General features: G+C 50.1%; 1 protein-coding gene across 1 annotated transcript in view; it reads right to left on the bottom strand.

Moving 5' to 3' along the window:
* LOC134360062 (tricarboxylate transport protein B, mitochondrial) overlaps positions 1 to 23373 on the bottom strand; it is a 93483-nt gene extending 70110 nt beyond the window's left edge. The window contains exon 1 of the mRNA XM_063074137.1: positions 22988 to 23373. Coding sequence (XP_062930207.1) covers positions 22988 to 23087 — 100 coding nt within the window. The 5' untranslated portion in view covers positions 23088 to 23373. The remainder of the gene's footprint in view (positions 1 to 22987) is intronic.
* Positions 23374 to 23623: the final 250 nt, after the last annotated feature.

The following is a 23623-nucleotide window of genomic DNA, read 5'->3' as shown; positions in this document are numbered from 1 at the left end:
TGGGCTGTCACCCTGGGGAAGGGAGTAGGTGGGAGTGTCCGAGTGGACTGTCAACCTGGGGAAGGGAGCGTCCGAGTGGACTGTCACCCTGGGGAAGGGAGGGGGTGGAAGTGTCCGAGTGGACTGTCACCCTGGGGAAGGTAGTGGGTGGGAGTGTCCGAGTGGGCTGTCACCCTGGGAAAGGGAGTAGTTGGGAGTGTCCGAGTGGGCAGTCACCCTGGGGAAGGGAGTAGGTGGGAGTGTCCGAGTGGGTAGTCACCCTGGGGAAGGGAGTGGGTGGAAGTGTCCAAGTGGGTAGTCACCCTGGGGAAGGGAGCGTCCGAGTGGACTGTCACCCTGGGGAAGAGAGTGGGTGGAAGTGTCCGAGTGGACTGTCACCCTGGGGAAGGGAGTGGGTGGGAGTGTCCGAGTGGGTAGTCACCCTGGGGAAGGGAGTGTCCGAGTGGGCTGTCACCCTGGGGAAGGGAGCGTCCGAGTGGGCTGTCTCCCTGGGAAAGAAGTAGGTGGGAGTGTCCGAGTGGGCTGTCACCCTGGGGAAGGGAGTGGGTGGGAGCGTCCGAGTGGACTGTCACCCTGGGGAAGGGAGTAGGTGGGAGTGTCCGAGTGGACTGTCACTCTGGGGAAGGGAGTGGGTGGGAGTGTCCGAGTGGGTAGTCACCCTGGGGAAGGGAGTGGATGGGAGTGTCCGAGTGGGCTGTCACCCTGGGGAAGGGAGTGGGTGGAAGTGTCCGAGTGAACTGTCACCCTGGGGAAGGGAGTGGGTGGGAGTGTCCGAGTAGGTAGTCACCCTGGGGAAGGGAGTGGGTGGGAGTGTCCGAGTGGGTAGTCACCCTGGGGAAGGGAGTGTCCGAGTGGGCTGTCACCCTGGGGAAGGGAGTAGGTGGGAGTGTCCGAGTGGGCTGTCACCCTCGGGAAGGGAGTGTCCACGTGGACTGTCACCCTGGGGAAGGGAGCGTCCGAGTGGGCTGTCACCCTGGGGAAGGGAGTAGGTGGGAGTGTCCGAGTGGACTGTCACCCTGGGGAAGGGAGCGTCCGAGTGGACTGTCACCCTGGGGAAGGGAGTGGGTGGGAGTGTCCGAGTGGGCTGTCACCCTGGGGAAGGGAGTAGTTGGGAGTGTCCGAGTGGGTAGTCACCCTGGGGAAGGGAGTGGGTGGGAGTGTCCAAGTGGGTAGTCACCCTGGGGAAGGGAGCGTCCGAGTGGACTGTCACCCTGGGGAAGAGAGTGGGTGGAAGTGTCCGAGTGGACTGTCTCCCTGGGGAAGGGAGTGGGTGGGAGTGTCCGAGTGGGTAGTCACCCTGGGGAAGGGAGTGTCCGAGTGGGCTGACACCCTGGGGAAGGGAGTGGGTGGGAGTGTCCGAGTGGGCTGTCACCCTGGGGAAGGGAGTGGGTGGGAGCGTCCGAGTGGACTGTCACCCTGGGGAAGGGAGCGTCCGAGTGGACTGTCACTCTGGGGAAGGGAGTGGGTGTGAGTGTCCGAGTGGGTAGTCACCCTGGGGAAGGGAGTGGGTGGGAGTGTCCGAGTGGGCTGTCACCCTGGGGAAGGGAGTGGGTGGAAGTGTCCGAGTGGACTGTCACCCTGGGGAAGGGAGTGGGTGGGAGTGTCCTAGTAGGTAGTCACCCTGGGGAAGGGAGTGTCCGAGTGGGCTGTCACCCTGGGGAAGGGAGTGGGTGGGAGTGTCCGAGTGGGCTGTCACCCTGGGGAAAGGAGCGTCCGAGTGGGCTGTCACCCTGGGGAAGGGAGTAGGTGGGAGTGTCTGAGTGGGCTGTCACCCTGGGGAAGGGAGTGGGTGGGAGCGTCCGAGTGGACTGTCACCCTGGGGAAGGGAGTGGGTGGGAGCGTCCGAGTGGACTGTCACCCTGGGGAAGGGAGCGTCCGAGTGGACTGTCACTCTGGGGAAGGGAGTGGGTGTGAGTGTCCGAGTGGGTAGTCACCCTGGGGAAGGGAGTGGGTGGGAGTGTCCGAGTGGGCTGTCACCCTGGGGAAGGGAGTGGGTGGAAGTGTCCGAGTGGACTGTCACCCTGGGGAAGGGAGTGGGTGGGAGTGTCCTAGTAGGTAGTCACCCTGGGGAAGGGAGTGTCCGAGTGGGCTGTCACCCTGGGGAAGGGAGTGGGTGGGAGCGTCCGAGTGGACTGTCACCCTGGGGAAGGGAGCGTCCGAGTGGACTGTCACTCTGGGGAAGGGAGTGGGTGTGAGTGTCCGAGTGGGTAGTCACCCTGGGGAAGGGAGTGGGTGGGAGTGTCCGAGGGGGCTGTCACCCTGGGGAAGGGAGTGGGTGGAAGTGTCCGAGTGGGCTGTCACCCTGGGGAAGGGAGTGGGTGGGAGTGTCCGAGTGGGCTGTCACCCTGGGGAAGGGAGCGTCCGAGTGGGCTGTCACCCTGGGGAAGGGAGTAGGTGGGAGTGTCTGAGTGGGCTGTCACCCTGGGGAAGGGAGTGGGTGGGAGCATCCGAGTGGACTGTCACCCTGGGGAAGGGAGTGGGTGGGAGCGTCCGAGTGGACTGTCACCCTGGGGAAGGGAGTGTCCTAGTGGGTAGTCACCCTGGGGAAGGGAGTGGGTGGGAGTGTCCGAGTGGGCTGTCACCCCGGGGAAGGGAGTGTCCGGGTGGGCTGTCACCCTGGGGAAGGGAGCGTCCGAGTGGGCTGTCACCCTGGGGAAGGGAGTGTCTGAGTGGGTGGTCACCCTGGGGAAGGGAGTGTCTGAGTGGGAGTGTCCAGGTGGGCTGTCACCCTGGGGAAGGGAGTGTCCGAGTGGGCTGTCACCCCGGGGAAGGGAGTGTCCGAGTGGGCTGTCACCCTGGGGAAGGGAGTGTCCGAGTGGGCTGTCACCTTGGGCACCTGCTGAAGGCAGTTTTTATTTAGCATTACAGCCCTTCGAGCTGCACCCCCCCCCCCCAGCAACCTCTGACAAACCCCAAACTAACCTCAACCTAATCATGGATGATTTACAATGATCAATTAACCTACTCAGCGGTACATCTTTGGACTGTGGGATGATACTCACACATTCCACAGGGAAGATGTATGGACCCTTACAGAGAACGCCATGATTGAACCCTGAACTCCAGAACGCCTCAGGCTGTAATTGCTTCGCGCTGCCGTGGTGCCTCGTTTTGTTCAAGAGAAGAACCCGAGACAGAGCTGACAACCAATGCAATCCCCAGCGGTAACATTACTTGGATGAGCTGTAAGATGAATCGCGGCTCATCACGGCAAGGCAGCCAAACCTGAGCAGCCGCTCACCAGGCCGCCCAGCTTGTCACGACGGAGGGTGGTGGGGTGCGGGTCTTATCCTCCGTGGAATGTTCAGCCCTCAATATAAAGCACTGAAATAACAACCGTCTCCGGGAATCACAAACACAAGAGTTTCTGCAGACGCGGAAAGTTCAGCAACACATACTGTACAAAGGAGGAAGTCAAAGTTCAAGTTACATTATCAAAGTATCTATACTATATACAACCCTGACATTCGTCTCCTCACAGGCAGCCATTAAACAAAAACACCTAAAAGAACCTATTAAACAAATACAAAAAACACCCGACGTGCAGGAGAAAAACAAACCATGCCAACGATAGAAGTAAGCAAATAACATTGAGAGCCAAGCCCACAGCCACGAAGCCGGTCACAGCCGATCCAGGAGCCCGTTAGTTGCAGGCCACAGCCTCAGTTCAGTGCAGAGACGAGTAAACCTCGCAGAGCAGCGCGCTAGACACCGGCCCGTCCTTCGCCTCCGGCCCTGACTTTTCAATCTAGCATGGCGCTTATATCAAGCTAACCTCGGATCATTGCTCACCCTCGTGCCCAGCCACCTCGACTCTGCCTCGCCTGCACTCTCTTCACCCCAGTTCTGCTGCATCAAGTCGCCTTCAAGTCCGCTCCAGCAACGGCCAAGCATTGGCTCGCTCGCCGTTCTCAGCTCTGGGCCCTGCCACCTTGATTCGGCCCGTCCACACTACAGCGCAACTGTCCTCAACCTTCCAGGCTTCAGTTCACACCGCAAAAATGCAATTCAAAAGCTCAACTCCGATAGGGAAGTTACTGGTTATTGATTATGGTGACCATTTCCGAGAAAGAGTGTGAAAAATACAGAACTTTATAGCTCTGTTTTCTGACAGCAAGTCTTCACTGCGATTCACCAGCACCGTCTTAAACAGTTAAATCTGAAAGTCAGTGAGTCGGGCAGTGTCCGCGGAGGGGAGTGAAGAGCCCGTGGCTGCCCGTGCAGGCGAGCGAAGAGTCAATGACCAATTATTTTGTTAATCTGTAAATACATTGAGGAGTTGACCATTCTAGCCACAGCACCCAGCAATCCCCCGGTTCAATCCTCACCTAATCACAGGACAATTTACAATGACCAGTTAACCCACAGCTGGTCCACCTTTGGACCAAGGGGTCGTAAACACAAAATAACCTGCAGATGCTGGGGTCAAAGCAACACTCACAACACGCTGGAGTAACTCAGCAGGTCGGGCAGCATCCGTGGAAAAGATCGGTCGACGTTTCGGGCCAGAACCCTTCGTCAGGACTGTAGGGGAAAGGGGCAGAGGCCCTATAAAGAAGGTGGGGGGAGGGAAGGCTGGTAGGATCCAGGTGAAGAACCAGTAAGGGGAAACATAAAGGGGTGGGGGAGGAGAAGCAGGGAGGTGATAGGCAGGAAAGGTGAAGAAGGAATAGGGGAAAACACAATGGAGGTGATAGGCAGCTGGGGGGGGGGCAGAGTGACATAGGGATAGGGGAAGGGAGGGGGAGGGAATTACCGGAAGTTGGAGAATTCTATGGGGGACCGCTTCGTTGAGCACCTCCGCTCCGTCCGCCAAAACATACAGGATCTCCCAGTAGCCACCCACTTCAACTCTGCTTCCCACTCCCATTCAGATATGTCCATACATGGCCTCCTCTATTGCCATGATGAGGCTAAACTCAGGTTGGAGGAGCAACACCTCATATACTGTCTAGGTAGTCTCCAGCCCCTTGGTATGACCATAGAATTCTCCAACTTCCAGTAATTCCCTCCCCCTCCCGTCCCCTATCCCTATGTCACTCTGCCCCCTCCCCCAGCTGCCTATCACCTCCCTCATGGTTCCGCCTCCTTCTACTACCCATTGTGTTTTCCCCTATTCCTTCTTCACCTTTCCTGCCTATCACCTCCCTGCCTCCCCTCCCCCACCCCTTTATCTTTCCCCTTACTGGTTTTTCACCTGGATCCTACCAGCCTTCTCCTTCCCACCCTCCCCCCACCTTCTTTATAGGGCCTCTGCCCCTTCCCTCTTCAGTCCTGACGAAGGGTTCCGGCCCGAAACGTCGACTGATCGTTTCCACGGATGCTGCCCGACCGGCCGAGTTCCTCCAGCGTGTTGTGAGTGTTGCTTTGGACCGAGAGGGGAAGCTGGAGCACACGGAGGAAACCCACACAGTGACCGGGGGAACATAGAGACTGAGCCAGAATTGAACTCTGATGACCCCATGCTGACTGCTACGTTACCGTGGTGCCCAGACCAGGCCAAGTCACCCTGATGAAGGGTCTGACATCTGGTCCTAGTCCCCTCAGACAGGGGTGAAAATGCCCCTGCATTCTTCCTGTCAATCCCCATGCAAGTTTCAATGAGAACTCCTCCCTGGTAGCCTCTGGAGAACACAGAACCGGTCTGCTCAGTGCATGGGGAAGGGTTTACCCCAATGGTGTGACAAATCGAACACAGAAGAGCACAGCACTTCAGCCCATGATACTGTGCAGTCCTTTAAACCTACCCTAAGATTCATCTTGGGTGGCGGTGTGGACATACGTCTCTACTAAAGCCGCTTCTTCTCTCCGCTAGCTGGCAGATCACCCTTGGGCAAGGCATAGCACCTGCCTAGAAAAATCTGCCAAGTACAATCAGGGTCATACAGACCATGATCAGCCATGACAGTTGCTACACCTTACCCAAGGGTGACCTGCAGGCTAGCAGAGAGAAGGAGCACCTTACACCTCCTTTGGCAGAGACACATCTCCACCCTGCCACCCAATAAATTGGTACAGAAGAGGTTAATCCATTCTATTCTGTGAGACATCACAAGCCCGAACATCTAGCAGCTCAGCATCTATTTACCCTGCTGCATACAACAGCACATGTGGAAGGTGTAACTGTAGGAAGTGAGGTTTCGTCTTCACTAATACTATGTCCATTTGATTATCTTCCACACTGCCACCCATAATCTGAGCTGTATCTCCAAATCAATATATAGATTAAACACCCTATTATCCCTATTTTACACTGTTTATATTTATAACATAGTAATTTTTACCAACTGCCACAAAGGAACAAATTTCACGACACACAGCATGTTGGCAATAATGAACCTGAGCCTGATTCTGCACTCACTGAAGTTTAAAAGGACGAGGGAGATCTCACTGAAACCTACTGAATATTGGGAAGACTCAAAAGAGTTGACGTAGGGAGGAAGTTCCAATAGGAGAGTCGGAAGAGTTGACGTAGGGAGAAAGTTCCAATAGGAGAGTCGGAAGAGTTGACGTGGGGAGGAAGTTCCAATAGGAGAGTCGGAAGAGTTGACGTGGGGAGGAAGTTCCAATAGGAGAGTCGGAAGAGTTGACGTAGGGAGGAAGTTCCAATAGGAGAGTCGGAAGAGTTGACGTAGGGAGGAAGTTCCAATAGGAGAGTCGGAAGAGTTGACGTGGGGAGGAAGTTCCAATAGGAGAGTCGGAAGAGTTGACGTGGGGAGGAAGTTCCAATAGGAGAGTCGGAAGAGTTGACGTGGGGAGGAAGTTCCAATAGGAGAGTCGGAAGAGTTGACGTAGGGAGGAAGTTCCAATAGGAGAGTCGGAAGAGTTGACGTGGGGAGGAAGTTCCAATAGGAGAGTCGGAAGAGTTGACGTAGGGAGAAAGTTCCAATAGGAGAGTCGGAAGAGTTGACGTGGGGAGGAAGTTCCAATAGGAGAGTCGGAAGAGTTGACGTGGGGAGGAAGTTCCAATAGGAGAGTCGGAAGAGTTGACGTAGGGAGGAAGTTCCAATAGGAGAGTCGGAAGAGTTGACGTAGGGAGGAAGTTCCAATAGGAGAGTCGGAAGAGTTGACGTGGGGAGGAAGTTCCAATAGGAGAGTCGGAAGAGTTGACGTGGGGAGGAAGTTCCAATAGGAGAGTCGGAAGAGTTGACGTGGGGAGGAAGTTCCAATAGGAGAGTCGGAAGAGTTGACGTGGGGAGGAAGTTCCAATAGGAGAGTCGGAAGAGTTGACGTAGGGAGGAAGTTCCAATAGGAGAGTCGGAAGAGTTGACATGGGGAGTAAGTTCCAATAGCAGGAAAGTCGGGGATCAGAGGGCAGAGCCTCAACAGAAGGACGTCCCTTTAGGACAGAGATGAGGAGCATTTTTTTTTTGAGACAGAGGGTAAGTGAATTAGTGGAATTCATTGCCACAGACGGCTGTGGAGGCCAGGTCATTGAGAACATTTAAAGTGGAGGTTGATAGGTTCTTGATTAGTCAGGATGTCAAATGTTACAGGGAGAAGGCAGGAGAATAGGGGTGAGAGGAATAATAAATCAGCCACGACAGAATGGTAGAACAAACTTGATGGGTCGAATGGCTTAATTCTGCTCCGTTGTCTTATGGACATATGTTAACAATAATAAACTTGATTCTCATGTTCCTAAACACTGGAATTCTTTACACATGGGGATGTGGAGTTGAGGTCACTGATGTATTTTAAAGAGGTTGGTAAGGTTTTGTAAGATCGGGGCATTGAAGATGATGCAGGGAACAAGTGCAGATGAGAGTCTAGGGCAGATCTGTCATGGCCATGCGGAATGGTGGGGTTAGCGTGAGGGGCCGAGTGGCCAGCACTCATGTCCAGCTGCTGACATTTGTCACTGTTATGGTCTGGTTTGATTTCACAAGCATGGGCCATGTTGTCTCGATTGCTTTGCAACTTTATACCGACAGGCAGAGACAGCCATCACTTAGCCAGTGCTATAATTAAACTGAGCAATTTGCTGAAGGCAAACAAGGGAATGGGATGAGGTCACCCTATCTTAGTTAACCAGGCCCTAACCGATCTGTAGCCTTCATGAGGGACAGAGTTCAGCCCATCATGTCTCTGCAAGCTCATAGAATGCCATTTCTTTCATGCTGTTCTCAAAGCTTCTCCCTCAGTCCTGAAGTTTGATAGATAAGTTATTTATTGATTGACTGAGATTCAGTGCAGAACCGGCACTATTGGCCCGCCAAGCTGCATCGCCCAGCAATCCCCCGATTTAACCCCAGCCTAATCACCGGATAATTTATAATGACCAATTAACCTACCGACTGGTACATTTTTGGACTGTGAGAGGAAACCAGAGCACCCAGAGGAAACCTATGCAGTCACAAGGAGAAAATACAAACTCCTTAGCGACCCAGCAGCAGGAATTGAAACCAAGTTGCCTGTATTGTAAAGCATTGTGCTAACCACTACACTTTAGACCACAAGTCTATAAGAGCAGTGTTAGGCTATTATAGCCATTTTGAATGCTCCATGGTTGATTTATTATCCCTCCCAACCCCATCTCCTGCCTTCTCTCCATATCCTACGATGTCCCTACCTATCAAACTTCGCTTAAATATACCCAATGACTAGGCCCTCACGGCCATCCGCGGCATTGAGTTCCACACATTCATCCCCTCCTTGAAGGATTCATCCACAGCACCAGGTTCAGGGACCCTGCAACCATCAACATGTACGAAACTGCACCCCCCCCCCCCGCCTGCCCCCCAATGCCTTCATCATCATTTTGGGGGATTTTAACCAGGCCAGTCTGAAAAAAAAAAATCACAAGACAATTACCATCAACAGATTACTTGCAATACCAGAGGAAACAACACACTGGACCATTGCCACACCACCATCAAGAATGCCTACCGTGCTTTTCCATGCCCTCACTTCGGGAAGTCTGATCACCTGGCTGTTCTTCTACTCCCTGAGTATAGGCAGAGACCGAAGACTGCAGCACCAGTAGTGAGGACCAAGAAGGTATGGAAAAGTGAAGCCCAGGAGTGCCTACAGGACTGCTTTGAATTGGTGGGTTGGACTGTATTCAGGGATTCGTCTTCGAACCTGGATGAATATGCCGCAGTTGTTACCGACTTCATTAAAACCTGTGTGGATGAGTGTGAGCCTACAAAGACTTGCTGTACAATCCCAAACCAAAAGCCATGGATGAACCAGGAGGTATGTCATCTGCTGAAGGCCAGATCTGTGGCATTCAAGTCTGGTAACCCAGGCCAGTACCAGAAAACCAGGTATGATTTGCAGAGGGCTATTTCAAGGGCAAAGAGACATTTCGAATGAGGTTGGAGGTGACATCGGATGCACGTCAACTCTGGCAGAGTCTGCAAGACATTATTTCTTACAAAGTGAAACCCAATAGCATGAATGGCAGTGATGCTTCACGACCAGATGAACTCAACGCCTTCTATGCCACTTTGAAAGGGAGAACACAACTACAGCTGTGAAGCTCCCTGCTGCACCTGGTGACCCTGTGATCTCTGTCTCAGAGGCCGAAGTTAGGTTGTCATTAAAGAGAGTGAACCCTCACAAGACAGAAGGTCCTGATGGAGTACCTGGTAAGGCTCTGAAAACCTGTGCCAACCAACTGGTGGGAGTATTCAAGGACATTTTCAACCTCTCACTGCTATGGGCGGAAGTTCCCACTTGCTTCAAAAAGGCAACAATTATACCAGTGCCTAAGAAGAATAATGTGGGCTGCCTTAATGACTATCGCCCAGTAGCACTCACATCGACAGTGATGAAATGCTTTGAGAGGTTGGTCATGACTAGACTGAACTCCTGCCTCAGCAAGGACCTGGACCCATTGCAATTCGTCTATCGACACAATAGGTCAATGGTAGATGCAATCTCAATGGCTCTTCACAAAGGTGTTAAACCACCTGGACAATGCAACCACTTATGTCAGGATGCTGTTCATCAATTATAGTTCAGCATTTAATAACATTATTCCCAGAATCCTGATTAAGAAGTTGCAGAACCCAGGCCTCTGTACCTCCCTCTGCAATTGGATCCTCAACTTCCTAACCGGAAGACCACAATCTGTGTGGATTGGTGATAATATCTCCTCCTCGCTGGTGATGAACACTGGTGCACCTCAGGGGTGTGTGTTTAGCCCACTGCTCTACTCTTTCTATACCCATGACTGTGTGGCTAGGCATAACTCAAATACCATCTATAAATTTACTGATGAAACAACCATTGTAGGTAGAATTTCAGATGGTGATGAGAGGGTGTACAGGAGTGAGATATACCAACTAGTGGAGTGGTGTCGCAGCAACAACCTGGCACTCAGTGTTAGTAAGATGAAAGAGCTGATTGTGGACTTCAGGAAGGGTAAGACGAAGGAACACATACCAATCCTCATAGAGGGATCAGAAGTGGAGAGAGTGAGCAATTTCAAGTTCCTGGGTGTCAAGATCTCTGAGGACCTGACCCGGTCCCAACATATCGATGTAGTTATAAAGGCAGTAAGACAGCGACTATATTTCATGAGGAGTTTGAGGAGATTTGGCATGTCAACAAATACACTCAAAAACTTCTATAGTTGTACCGTGGAGAGCATTCTGACAGGCTGCATCACTGTCTGGTATGGGGGGGCTACTGCACAGGACAAAAGAAGCTGCAGAGGGTTGTAAATTTAGGCTCCATGTTGGGCACTAGCCTACAAAGTACCCAGGGCATCTTCAGGGAGCAGTGTCTCAGAAAGGCAGTGTCCATTATTAAGGACCTCCATCACCCGGGACATGCCCTTTTCTCACTGCTACCATCCAGGAGGAGGCACAGGAGCCTGAAGATACACACTCAGTCATTCAGGAACAGCTTCTTTCCCTCTGTCATCCAATTGCTGAACAGACATTGAACCCATGAACACTACCTCATATAAATATATAAAATAATATAAACATATTATTTCTGTTTTTGCACTATTTTTAATCTATTCAATATACATATAGAGTGATTTATTTCTTCCTTTCCTCTATGTTATGTATTGCATTGAACTGCTGCTGCTAAGTTAACGATACCTGTCGGTGATAATAAACCTGATTCTGATTAGGCCCTTGAACCAAAGTGGGTAACTTCACTCACCTCAACACTGAACTGCTCCTACAATCTATTGACTCACTTTCATGGACTCTTCATCTCAAGTTCTCGATATTCATTGCTTATTTATTTATTTATTACTTCTTTCTTTTCTCTCGTATTTGCACAGTTTGTTGTTTCTTGCACACTGGTTGTCAGCCCTGTTGGGTGTGGTCTTTGACCGATTTCATTATGTTCCTTGGATTTACTGAGTATGCCCACAAGAAAATGAATCTCAGGGTTGTGTATGGTGACGTGCATGCACTTTGATCCCACCACTGCCTGTAAGGAGTTTGTACGTCCTCCCCGTAACTGAGTGGGTTTCCTCTGGGTGTTCTGGTTTCCTCCCACAGTCCATAGGCGGTCGGTGAATTGGTCATTGCAAATACCCCCGTGATTAGAGTTAGGTTAAATCTGGGGTCGGGGGCGGCATGGCTCAAAGGACCAGATGAGTCCACTCCACGTTGTACCTCAATAAAAAATAAATTTACTTTGAACTTTTGGACTTTAGATCTGCCGCTGTTCTGATGAATTTCTCATTGCAGTGCATGTGTCAAAAATAAAAGCCCTTTCTCTCACCTCATCCCTTCGGCTGTTAACCCCAAACCCGAGCCCTTTGCTTGTTAAACTTCCTCGCCTGGGTTTCCCCAACTCAAAGCATTTCTGCTCAGAATGAAAATTTGCAAATATCAATACGTCTCTCCTATCAGATTTCTTCTTTTTCAGCCCTTGACCTCTTCCTCCAATCACGTCCCAGCTTCTTACTTCATCCCCTCTCTCTGTCACCTGGTCTCACCTATCACCAACCAGCTTGTCTCCTTTCCCTCTCCCACCATCTTGTTCTGGCTTCTGTCCCCTCCCCCCTTTCCAGTCCTGATGAAGGGTCTTGGCCTGAAATGATCACTCTTTATTCCACTCCACACATGACTGACAACCAACATGCAAAGAATAACAGAGTGCGCAGGTAAAAATAACACTGAGAACACGAGTTGAAAAGAACCCTTGAAAGTGAATCCATAGGTCAAAGAATCAGTTCAGAGTTATGATGAGTGAAGCTATCCACACTGGTTCAGGAACTTGATGGTTGTAGGGTAATTACTGTTCCTGAATCTAGTGTGTGGCACCCAAGATCTCTCCATCTCCTTCCTGATGGCAGTGTTCACAGAAGACAGTCCAGCACAGGAGACACAAGCACCCAGGTATGGAAATGACCATTCATACCTCTCCCAGCACAAGCTGAACTTCTGCGATACATATCTTTCCCCCTACTGGAGTCTATCAGGTGGAGGCTTCATCCCTGTGTGATAGAAATTCAACACAGCGGCTCACATCGACTTTGAAACCTCCAGCAGAAGTTCAACGCAAACTCTGGGCTTCCCGCCACACCTTGCATGCCTCAGGTCACCGCCTGTGGTCTGACAGGCAGCGTCTCATCCATTCTTAGGAGATTGGAGAGGTGGACAAAGATTTAACTGGTGACTCATAGAGCTCTTGACGGATGAGAGCTTATTAATGTAATTAGGTACATTGGAGACCATCTTCATCAGGACATCAAATCCATCTTTCAGTGAGTCATCAGCTGCTGAGCTCATGATGCAGAACTGACTGACGTCAGGGTGCATCAGTTCCACCGAGCATATCACCAGTTGTCCAACCATGACTTACTGATGGGAGAAAGCAGGCATCTTCTACACTTCATCAAACAAGGCTTTTCTTCCCTTTCAACTTAATTTAACCTCAGGGAATAACTTCTGTCTGTTTATTGAAATGTTCACTGAAAGAAAATAAATTTCTTTTTTCAAATTCCTTTCAATTCAGCAGAATATTTACTTACAATGTGACATTTCCAGAAACAGATTCCAAGTTCAAAGTACATTTATTATCAAAGTATACTTGCCTCCTCACAGACAGCCACAAAACAAAGAAACCCAATAGAACCCATTTAAAAAAACATCGAACACCCAAAGTGCAGAGAAAATAAAACAAATCATGCCAACAATAAACACGAGCAAATAGTGTACTGAACAGAAGTCCACAGAGAGTACATCCCCAGAGCCAGAGTTCAGTGCAGAGCCAAGTGAATATCGTAGGGCAACAAGAAGTGAGCTGAGCTAGCCCATCCCTCACCTCCCAGTGACTCCCCCACTACAGGGAACATCCTCTGCATGTCCACTGTATCTAGGCCTTTCAATATTCAATAGGTATCAATGAGATACCCCACTTCTTCTAAACTCCAAGGAATACAGGCCCAGAGCCCTCAAACGCTCCTCATACATTAACCCTTTCATTCTCGGGATAATTCTCATGAACTTTCTCCAGACCCTCTCTGGAGAGAGGCAAGATAGATGGAGTCTCCCATGAAACTAACACCAAACCATGTACCTGGGCTGGGCCAGAGGTACAGATCCTAGTGGAGGAGTTCATTCAGGCTGAAGGTGACAGATCTCTCAGACAGGTTCCCCTGTTTCCTTAAGCAGAGTTACAGGAAGTCTAATCAACCCAGTGTTGGTGAAGCAACCAGAAATACAGGTTTGAAAGGATAATTAGCCTGACGTGGTTTTGCCGCTTTCAACATTCATCAGGAATCTGAAGTTGCTTCCTCACCCCTCAGGCCAAATCAAAACAATGCAAAATGCTCACCAACCCCCATACTACTCCTTCCAAAATGTGCTGTCAAACCTCTCTGCAACTCCAAATACCCACTAAAACATCTCCTCCTCCGTTGAGGTATCCCTCCAAGCTTCCCAATCCTCCTCCCTGAGAGAGTTCCTCCCACACCCAGACTTGCTCTGGGGTCCATCACCTTTCCTAAAGGACGGACCATGCCCAGAACTGGGAGGCAGGAGGTTGAATCATGGATTTCCAAAGTCTGACACAGCCTTCGTGGTGTTTGTGCTCAAAGTCCGTATTTATAAAACCGTAAGTCCCAGACGCAAACGCCACAAAATCTGCAGACAATGGAAATTCAAGCAACACACACAAAATGCTGGTGGAACGCAGCAGGCCAGGCAGCATCTATATGAAGTACAGTCGATGTTTTGGGCCGAGACCCTTTGTCAGGACTAACTGAAAGAAGAGATAGTAAGAGATTTGAAAGTGGGAGGGGGAAGGGGAGATCCGAAATGATAGGAGAAGACAGGAGGGGGAGGGATGAAGCCAAGAGTTGGGAAGTTGATTGGCAAAAGGGATACAAATCTGGAGAAGGGTGAGTATCACTGGACGGAAGGCCTTGGAAGAAAAAAAGAGGGAGGGGAGCACCAGAGGAAGATGAAGAGAAGGCAAGGAGTTATTGAGAGAGGGAAAGAGAGGAAAATAAATAAATAAATAAATTAGGGATGGGGTAAGAAGGGGAGGAGGGGCATTAACGGAAGTTAGAGAAGTCAGTGTTCATGCCATCAGGTTGGAGGCTACCCAGACGGAATATAAGGGGTTATTCCTCCAACCTGAGTGTGGCTTCATCTTTACAGTAGAGGAGGCCGTGGATAGACATATCAGAATGGGAATGGGACATGGAATTAAAATGTGTGGCCACTAGGAGATCCAGCTTCCTCTAGCAGACAGAGTGTAGATGTTCAGTGAAATGGTCTCACCAATATATAGAAGGCCGCATTAGGAGCACCGGACGCAGTATATCACCACAGTCAACTCACAGGTGAAGTGTCGCCTCACCTGGAAGGACTGTCTGGGGCCCTGTATGGTGCTGAGGGAGGAAGTGTAAAGGCATCTGCAGCACTTGTTCCGCTTACAAGGATAAGTGCCAGGAGGGAGATCAATGGGAAGGGATGAGGGGGACGAATAGACAAGGGAGTCGCGTAGGGAGCGATCCCTGCAGAAAGTAGACGGTGGGGGGAGGGGGGAGGGAAAGATGTGCTTGGTGGTGGGATCCCGTTGGAGATGGCAGAAGCTACGGAGAATTATATGTTGGACCTGGAGGCTGGTGAGGTGGTAGGTGAGGACAAGAGGAACCCTATCCCTAGTGGGGTGGCGGGAGGATGGGGTGAGAGCAGATGTGTGTGAAATGGGGGGGGATGCATTTGAGAGCAGAGTTAATGGTGGAGAAAGGGAAGCCCCTTTCTTTAAAAAAGGAAGGCATCTCCTTTGTCCTGGAATGAAAAGCCTCATTCTGAGAGCAGACGTTGTCTGCGCCCATCTGACAAGTTCAAGGATTAGTCAGAATGTAGCCCCTGGGTAAGGGATTCCAGAGAGTCAGAACACAGAAGCTACTCAAGTTTTGAGCAGCAGAGGGCTGAGAGGAAACTGAGGCAGGGAGGGAAAGGGAATGGAGGGCAGCTACTCTCAGTAGGCACCTTCACCAACCCAGAAAGCCCATAGCCTTTGTCAAAGGAGACCAACTACAGCCTCAGCCCGGATCACCAGTAGGCCTGCCCACCATGGCATCTAACTGGCAACACAAAGTTGACCTTGGCAAGCAGTTAAAGTTCCCCAACTTCATCACATCATCATTCCCTCCGAGGCTCAACATGGTCACCTGAATTGCACAGGTTCACCCTTCTCTAGCTAATGAAATCCCTCCTCATCCCTGCTGTCAAGGGATGGCCTTCTATTCTGAGACTGTCCTTTGGTCCTAGGCTTTCCCAATATTGGAAAGGTCCTCTCCATGTCCACTCTATCTAGGCCTTTCATTTGACAAGGTCCTGTATGACAGGCTCTTTCAGAAGATTAAAACACATGGGATCCAAGAGGAATTGGCTAACTGGAACTAAAATTGGCTTGGTGATTGGGAGGCAGAGGTAGAGGTTGCTTCTCTGACTGGAACTGCTATCTCAGTGATCAGTACAGAGACCCTCGTCTCCCGCCATACATTAATGGCTTGGATGTAAATGGAGAAGTAATGTTGGGGATAAGAGGAAATTTGCTGGCAAAGTTCAGGATATTGAGGGAAGCTGTCTAAAATTACAGCAGGATAACAGATCAGATTTTGTGCAAGTATTGCAGACAAAATTTAAAGATTCCAAGTACATTTATTATCAAAGTATGAATGTTGTATACAACCCTGAGATTCATCTTCCCCACAGACAGTCACGAAACAAAGAAACTCCGTGGAACTTGTTCAAAGGAACAAACCGCAAAGTGCAAAAATAAAGAAGAAATCTCACAAGTGGCAAAAAAAGAATGGAAAACACACAGAATACAAAACATCAAACCACAGAGTCCTTGAAACAGGGATGTCCAGTTCAGTTCAATTCAATCCAGTCTGTCATTCATTGACTGCAGGTAACAGAGCCAGCCCATCCCGAACAACATTGCACAAATTAGCCATTAAAAAAAAATAACGACCAGAAACACGTACATGATCTACAGAGGAGACAGCAGCAGATGCTATCTATGCATAGCAAGCTCCCACAGTATGAGGGAGGTTGTGAGCAGATAAGCTGACCTGGGGCCATTAAAGTTTGAACACCAAATGTTGAGCTCAAGGCCATTAATTGTGCCGAGCGATGGTCAGTCTCGGTTCTGGTCACTGTGCTGGTCTCAGATTAACCCACTGGATTTTGCAAGGCGTCATACCTTCAAGCCTGTAGACTGCGGGTCTCTGCTGAACTGCCTGATTTTAAACATCAGGGGGAAGATGGCCTTCTATGAGGCCCTCCACTGGTTGTGGTCGACCATGGATGTTGTGTCGTAGCTGTTGAAGGCCAGTACACAAGGCAGAGCAGTGCAATATGGAGAGCAAGCTATTGCCCCATGTAGCAGGCTCCCTATCTCCACACAGCTGATAAACCCAAAGGAATGAGGAATGGCAGAGACCGATACAGAGAGCACCAGTCAGCACTGAACTCAATGTAGAACTGCCTTATGGACTCCACTCCCCATGAGTGGGTACAGCCACAAGGCAGCAGAGTTTTCCTTCTCCTAGATGAGCTGCCAACCACAGCTGATGAGCCCCGTATGCCTGAAGAGACTGGTTTTGAGGCGCCAGTAATCCTTTCTCCTGTCAGTAGAAACTGTTCCGCTGGTCTTAGTAGCTAAACTACACATGAAGACCAGGAGCTTGACTTAGTTGTCAGAGGCTATCTGAGGCACACACCTTTGCCAGTATTTAATAGGTAGTGGGAGTTTATCCCTATTACGCCCCCCCCGCCCCCCCCCCACGTTGATAACAACCTTCAGGAACCACCCTCTATTACGCAAATTGGAAAGGAGTGAAAGGTGTGTGCACGGTGGCATTGCGGTCAGCAGAATGCTTTACAGCACCAGTGATCCGGGCTCGGTGATCTCCATTCTCTGTAAGGACATGGGTTTCCTCCAGGTGCTCTGGTTTCCTCCCACAGTCCAAAGGCGTACGTGTTAGAGTCAGTAAGTTGTGGGCGTGCTACGCTGGCGCAGAAGCGTGGCAGCACTTGATGAGCTAACCCCAGGACACCCTTGAACTGTGACATACAAGTGAAGTTTGGATAAATACATGGATGAATGGATATCAGAGTGTAGATTTATCTATCCCATATACAGTGAAATGCATTGTTTGCGCTAAGTCAGCAGAAGTGAAGTGTGTGCTGGGGGAGCCCGGAGTGTTGCCACACTTCCAACACTAACACGCCATGCTCACAACGGTCAGCAGAACAGCACCAACAAAATAAGCCCCTTTCCCCCTTCCCACCGACACATACAGACAGGACGCTCCCCTGGGACTGGACTAGATGGGCCTAAGGGCTTGTTTCTCTGCTTGAGTGCTCTATGACTTGCCACAGTTGAGCTGGCAGGGGACTCCCACGCAAACAGCACCAGTAACCAGCGGGGAAAAGCTTTGCAGGTGCCCTGGGGATGTCAACCTGGGAGACAGGCGCAGAGGGAGATCTAGGAGTGAGGGCTTTGGGGATGGGTGGAAACTGAAATCGGTGCGCAAGGCTGCGCCGACAGAAACAGGAAGAGTGCTGGAATAGGAGCCAGGTGGACAGCTGGGAAAGATTACCGGAGGGATGGAGAACCACAAGGGATTCAAAACCACAGAAAGTAAACTCCTACTGTGGCTAGGGGGATCAGAGGGTATGGAGGGAAGGCTAGTGCAGGGTTCTGAGTTGAATGATCAGCCATGATCATAATAAATGGCGGTGCAGGCTCGAAGGGCCGAATAGCCTACTCCTGCACCTATTTTCTATGTTTTCTATGTTTTACTCTCCAAAATTGCACACACATCGGGTGGGGTAGCAGTGTTATGGCGTGAACAGTCACCGAAGAGACACTGAAGCTAGTCGATATCACAGTATTTCGTCAGCATTCAAGCCTGCCCAACTCAATATGACATGACACGTTTCAATGCTAAAGATCAAAGGTCAATTCTATAGTTACTATAATACAGACAGTTTTCAAACACCTCCCTCTTCTCACCCACACTCCAGACACCCAAAATGAATGTCAATTCTCCACCGACTCAGGGCCGCATTCATGCATATGCAGGCATCTGAAGCCTAGTTGGTCAGAGCTGTGTTTTAGAATAATTCTGCGACCTCTGCAATCAAATCTGAAGAACGGCTGCTGTTGAATTTAATATTTGTGATAAACCCAAATTCTAACAGAACCATGAGGGAGCAGAGAATTACCACTGAAGAAAGATTTCCTCAGATACACCAGATCTCCGTGCTGCCCTTACACCTCAGGATGTCCCCCGAGCCGACAATCAACACCAGGGCACCTCTACACACTCTACACCCATGACACAGCGCAAATGTCACCTATAATTTTAATGATGACACAACTGTTATCGATAGAATCTCCATTAGTTACAAGGAGACAAACAGATGCAAAATAGACAGAGTTGAGTGGTATTGATATTGGATTTGAGGGAGGTTAAGTTTAGGGAACACACTCCAGTTCTCATCCATGGTTGGAAATGGAAAGGGAAAGCAGGTTCAAGTCCCTGGGTGTCAACATCCTGGACACAACATATTGATGCAATTGCAGTGGCTATATTTCATTAGGAGTTTGAGGAGATCTGGTAGGTCACCATAGGCTCCAGCAAATTTCTACAGAACATTCCAATTGGCTGCATCACCATCTGGTGCGGAGGAACCACTGCACGGGGTCAGAATGAGCTGCAGAGGGTTTCAAACTCAGCCAGCTCCATCATGGGCACCGGCTTCCACATCTTCAAAAGTGATGCCTCAGGAAGGCATCCATCATTAAGGAACCCCATCACCCAGGAAGTGCCCTCTTTTCAAGGTACAGGAGACTGAAGGCACACACTCAACATTTCTGGAACATCTTCTTCCCCTCCACCATCCGATTTCTGAATGGACAATGAATCCATGAACACGACCTCACTACTTTTACTATTTTTGCATTATTTATTGCATTACTTCCCTCTCCCTTCCAGAGAAACATTCTGTAATTGTTTGGAATCAAGTGACCTTCCCTCGCTTGCACCACCCCCCCCCCCCACTCCCGGCATTCCTTCTCTGTCACCTGTCCCACCCCCTCTCACAGTGCTCCACCCTCGCCATTCCCAACATCCTATTAGTCTACTGACACAACCAATCAACAGATGATGCAATAGCCAACGCTCCACACACCGTCCTTACACAACTGGAGAAGGAAGACGCTTATGTGAGAATGCTTTCTTGGACTACAGATCAGTATTCAACACCATGATTCCATCCAGGCTGGACAAGAAGCTCAGAGACCTCGGCCCTGACCCTGCCTTGTGCAGCTGGATCCTGGACTTCCTGTCAGATCACCGGGAGGTTGCAAGAGTGGGCTCCCACACCTCCAACCCTCTGACTCTCAATACAGGAGCCCCTCAGGGCTGCGTACTGAGTCCCCTCCTTTACTCCCTGTATACCGTGTTGCCACCCACAGCTCCAATATGCTAACTAAATTTGCCAATGACACTACATAGATTGGCCTTATCTTGAACAATAATGAGGTGGCCTACAGGGAAGAAGTCATCTCTCTGACATAGTGGTGTCAAGAAAACAACCTCTCCTTCAATATCGCAAAAAAAAAAGGAGCTGGTTGTGAATTACAGAAGGAATGGAGACTGTAGTTGCGAATTCCCCATAATTCAGGACATCTACAAAGACAGGTGTGTAAAAAGGGCCCAAAGGAGCATTGGGGACCCAAGCCATCCCAACCACAATCTATTCTGGTTGCTACCAACCGGGAAGTGGTACCGCAGCACAAAAACCAAGACCAGCAGGCTCCGGGACAGCTTCTTCCACCAGGTCATCAGACTGATGAACTCACACTGATTGGAGTGCATTCTGTATTACATTAACTGTTCTATTTTTTTATAAATTATTGTAAATTACTATGATTGCATATTGCACATTTAGACGATACGTAACATAAAGATTTTTACCCCTCATGTATGTGAAGGATGCAAGAAATAAAAGGTCAATTCAATTCAATGTACATGTGTCAAATAAATCTGATCACTCCACTGCCAGCAACTATTGTCAGAGTGTGCAAAGAAGCTCACGGTGAGAGAGCTAACAGTACCATGGGAGACCCGATGCCAAGAGGCTCACGAGAGGAAGCTTGCGAGGTACGAAGACCTGGTGGCGGACTGCAGACAGCAAGGCTGGCAGACGTGGAGCTTCCCTGTCGAAGTGGGGCGAGAGGATTTCCCGCCATGTCATGCTGGAAGATGATGGCAGCTTTAGGGATACAACGGAGAACCAGGAAGACAGCCATTAACACCATGGGCCAAGCAGCAGAGAGAGCACCCAGTTGGCTTTGGCTGCAAAGGGACGATAGTAGCTGGGTGTCTGACCATCCGGGGTAGAAGACTGATCACCTTCTGCTGTCCCACCATCCCGAGGATGTTCCGGGTTAGGGGAGGAAACGTCTGAAGACGGATGGACCCGGCTGATGACTCACCGGTCCAGCAGCAGAAATATCACAGCTGTTTAAGCTAATGATTGCATATTGCACATTTAGATGGAGACGTAACGTAAAGGTTTTTACTCCTCATGTATGTGAAGGATTTAAGAAATAAAGTCAATTCAATTCAGATTTACAAACTTGTTCACCACTCCACATTGACAAACACAGTATTAGGTATATGTGCCCAAGACTTTCGCACAATAAATATAGGAGCAGAATTAGGCCACTCAGCTCATTGAGTCTGCTCCACTATTCAAGGATGACTGATTTATTTTCTCTCTCAATCCTACTCTTTGCTTCTGTACCTTTACTGACCAACTTTTCCAGCATATACGAACGAGTCGGTCTCCACAGCTGTCTGTAGCAATGAATCCCACCGATTTACTACCGTCTTACTAAAGAAGTTCCTCACCTCCATTCTAAATTGTGGCCTCTGCTCCTAGACTCCCCCACTATAGGAAGCATCCTCTCCATGTCCACTCTGTCTGGGCCTTTCAACATTCAAGAGGTTTCATTGAGATCCTCCCTCATTCTTCTAAACTCCAGTGGGTACAGGCCCAAAACCATCAAACCTTTCTCAAGTTCATCATCATTATGTGCCATGTTGTATGACATGGGCAAGCATCATCTTTGACTATGACCGTTCTTGGCAAATTTTTCTACAGAAGTGGTTCTCACCCCTTTTGAAAGTAGCCCATCCACAGTTCACAGTAGTGGCGATTAAAGCTATCCACACTGGTTCAGAAGCCAGGTGGCCTGCCTCTGGAGGCACGAGATTAAAAATTAGGCCATTCAGTCCATCAAGTCTTCTACATGATTTTGATCATGGCTGATTTATTATCCCTCTCAACCCCATCTTCCTGCCCTTCCCCCATAACCTTTGACACCCTCACTGGCACTGTCTGCAAACTTGGTCTCGATGCCATTAGGATGGTAGTTTGGCAGAATTCTCTTCCAGAAAGGACTGTGGAGGTTCCCTTCTTGACTTTATTAAAACATAGCACTGAGTAGGGAATTTGGGATTTTGCCAGAAACTGGTACCAAGGTAGAAGATACCCTTGATGAATGGAGAAGGATTGAAGGTGACTAACCCACTCCTGCATCCATTTCCTACTCTGCCTTAACCTTCTGACACAAAGCAAATAGTTGTCCACCAATATGCAACTGGGACTAAGCTCTCCAATTCTTCAGGAACTCTCAGCTGGACTTTCCAGAAAACACTTCTTTTGAGTATCTTACACAGTTTTGGTCACCCACCTACAGGAAAGATGTAAATAAGGCTGAAAGAGTACAGAGAAAATTTACAAGGGTGTTGCCAGGTCTGGAGGACCCGAGTTATAGGGAAAGATTGAATTGATGTGGACTGTATTCCTTGGAACGTCGAAGATTGAAGGAAGATTTGATTGAGATGTACAACGTTATAAGGGGTATAGAGAAAGTAAATAAGTGAAAAGTTTAAGGGGAACACGAGGGGAAATGTCTTCACTCAGAGGGTGGTGAGAGTGTGGAATGAGCTGCCAGCACAAGTGGTGCATGCCAGCTCGATTTCAACTTTCAAGAGAAGTTTGGATAGGTACAGGGGTCCCAGTACAGATCAGAAGTAGGCAGTTTAAATGGTTTGACACTGACTAGATGGGCTGAAGGGCCTGTTTCTCTGCTGTACGTTTCTATGACTTCTCTCTTACACATCCCGATCAGCAGCTAAACGGCAAAGATGCAGACCCAAACACGGACAATATGCACAAAGCAGAAGCAATATTGGAATACAACATACCATTTCCAATTAACTTGTTTGAATGACCCAAGTTCCAATATCACTTTGGGTCAGTCTGAGAGACCCACCAGTAATGATCAGTATGTTCGCCCGGATTTTACCTGAGTGCACAGATCTAAACGCTGACCAGTTGGGCGATGTTTAATTGGATTTACGCTCCTCCGAGAGGCTCCGTGAGCAACGTGTAGGTTCAGGAGGAACCCTTTATTGTCTGTGTACAACTTCCACCCCGGAACCAGCGCCCGCACTTACCTGCCAGGATAGCTTTGCCAGGGTGGGTGAGCTTGGCTCCTCTGGCTGGAGCAGCGGCGGCCAGGCAGCGGGGTCTGGTGTGCGGGCTCCTCTCGGACATCGCTGGCTGCTTCTCGGCGGCGCAGGGAGAATTAAGCCCCTGGCGGACGGGAGAACTGCACGCTCAGTCGGGCAAGAGTGCGGTTATAGAGTGGGCAAAGGGGGGGGGGATCTGTCGACCTTGGACTGGGCTGGTTCAGTGCGGAAAGTGAGCAGGACACCGCGCCGCTTTCTGAAGCCCTCTGCCGTCTCGCCTTTCTGTGTCTGTGAGAGCGCTGGGGCGGAGACCAGCGGCGCTTCTTCATCCGGCGTCGACCGTCAGCAGTTCGAGCCCCAGCACGCAGCTCCGCCCCACACATCGCCCCAACACGCAGCTCCGCCCCTATCGATCTCCCCATCGCCCCAGAGCGGAGCTCCGCCCCCCATCGATCTCCCCATCGCCCCAGAGCGGAGCTCCGCCCCCCATCGATCTCCCCATCGCCCCAGAGCGGAGCTCCGCCCCCTATCTATTGCCCCATCGACCCAGCGCGGAGCTCCGCCCTACCGACCCGATGTCCCAGCGCGGAGCTCCGTCTTTCCTCAACTCAGACTCCGGCC

Source organism: Mobula hypostoma, chromosome 21, assembly GCF_963921235.1.
Source record: "Mobula hypostoma chromosome 21, sMobHyp1.1, whole genome shotgun sequence".
Lineage (NCBI taxonomy): Eukaryota > Metazoa > Chordata > Chondrichthyes > Myliobatiformes > Myliobatidae > Mobula > Mobula hypostoma.
Note: the sequence above shows the minus strand (reverse complement) of the source record. Positions and strands in the feature narration are given on the sequence as shown.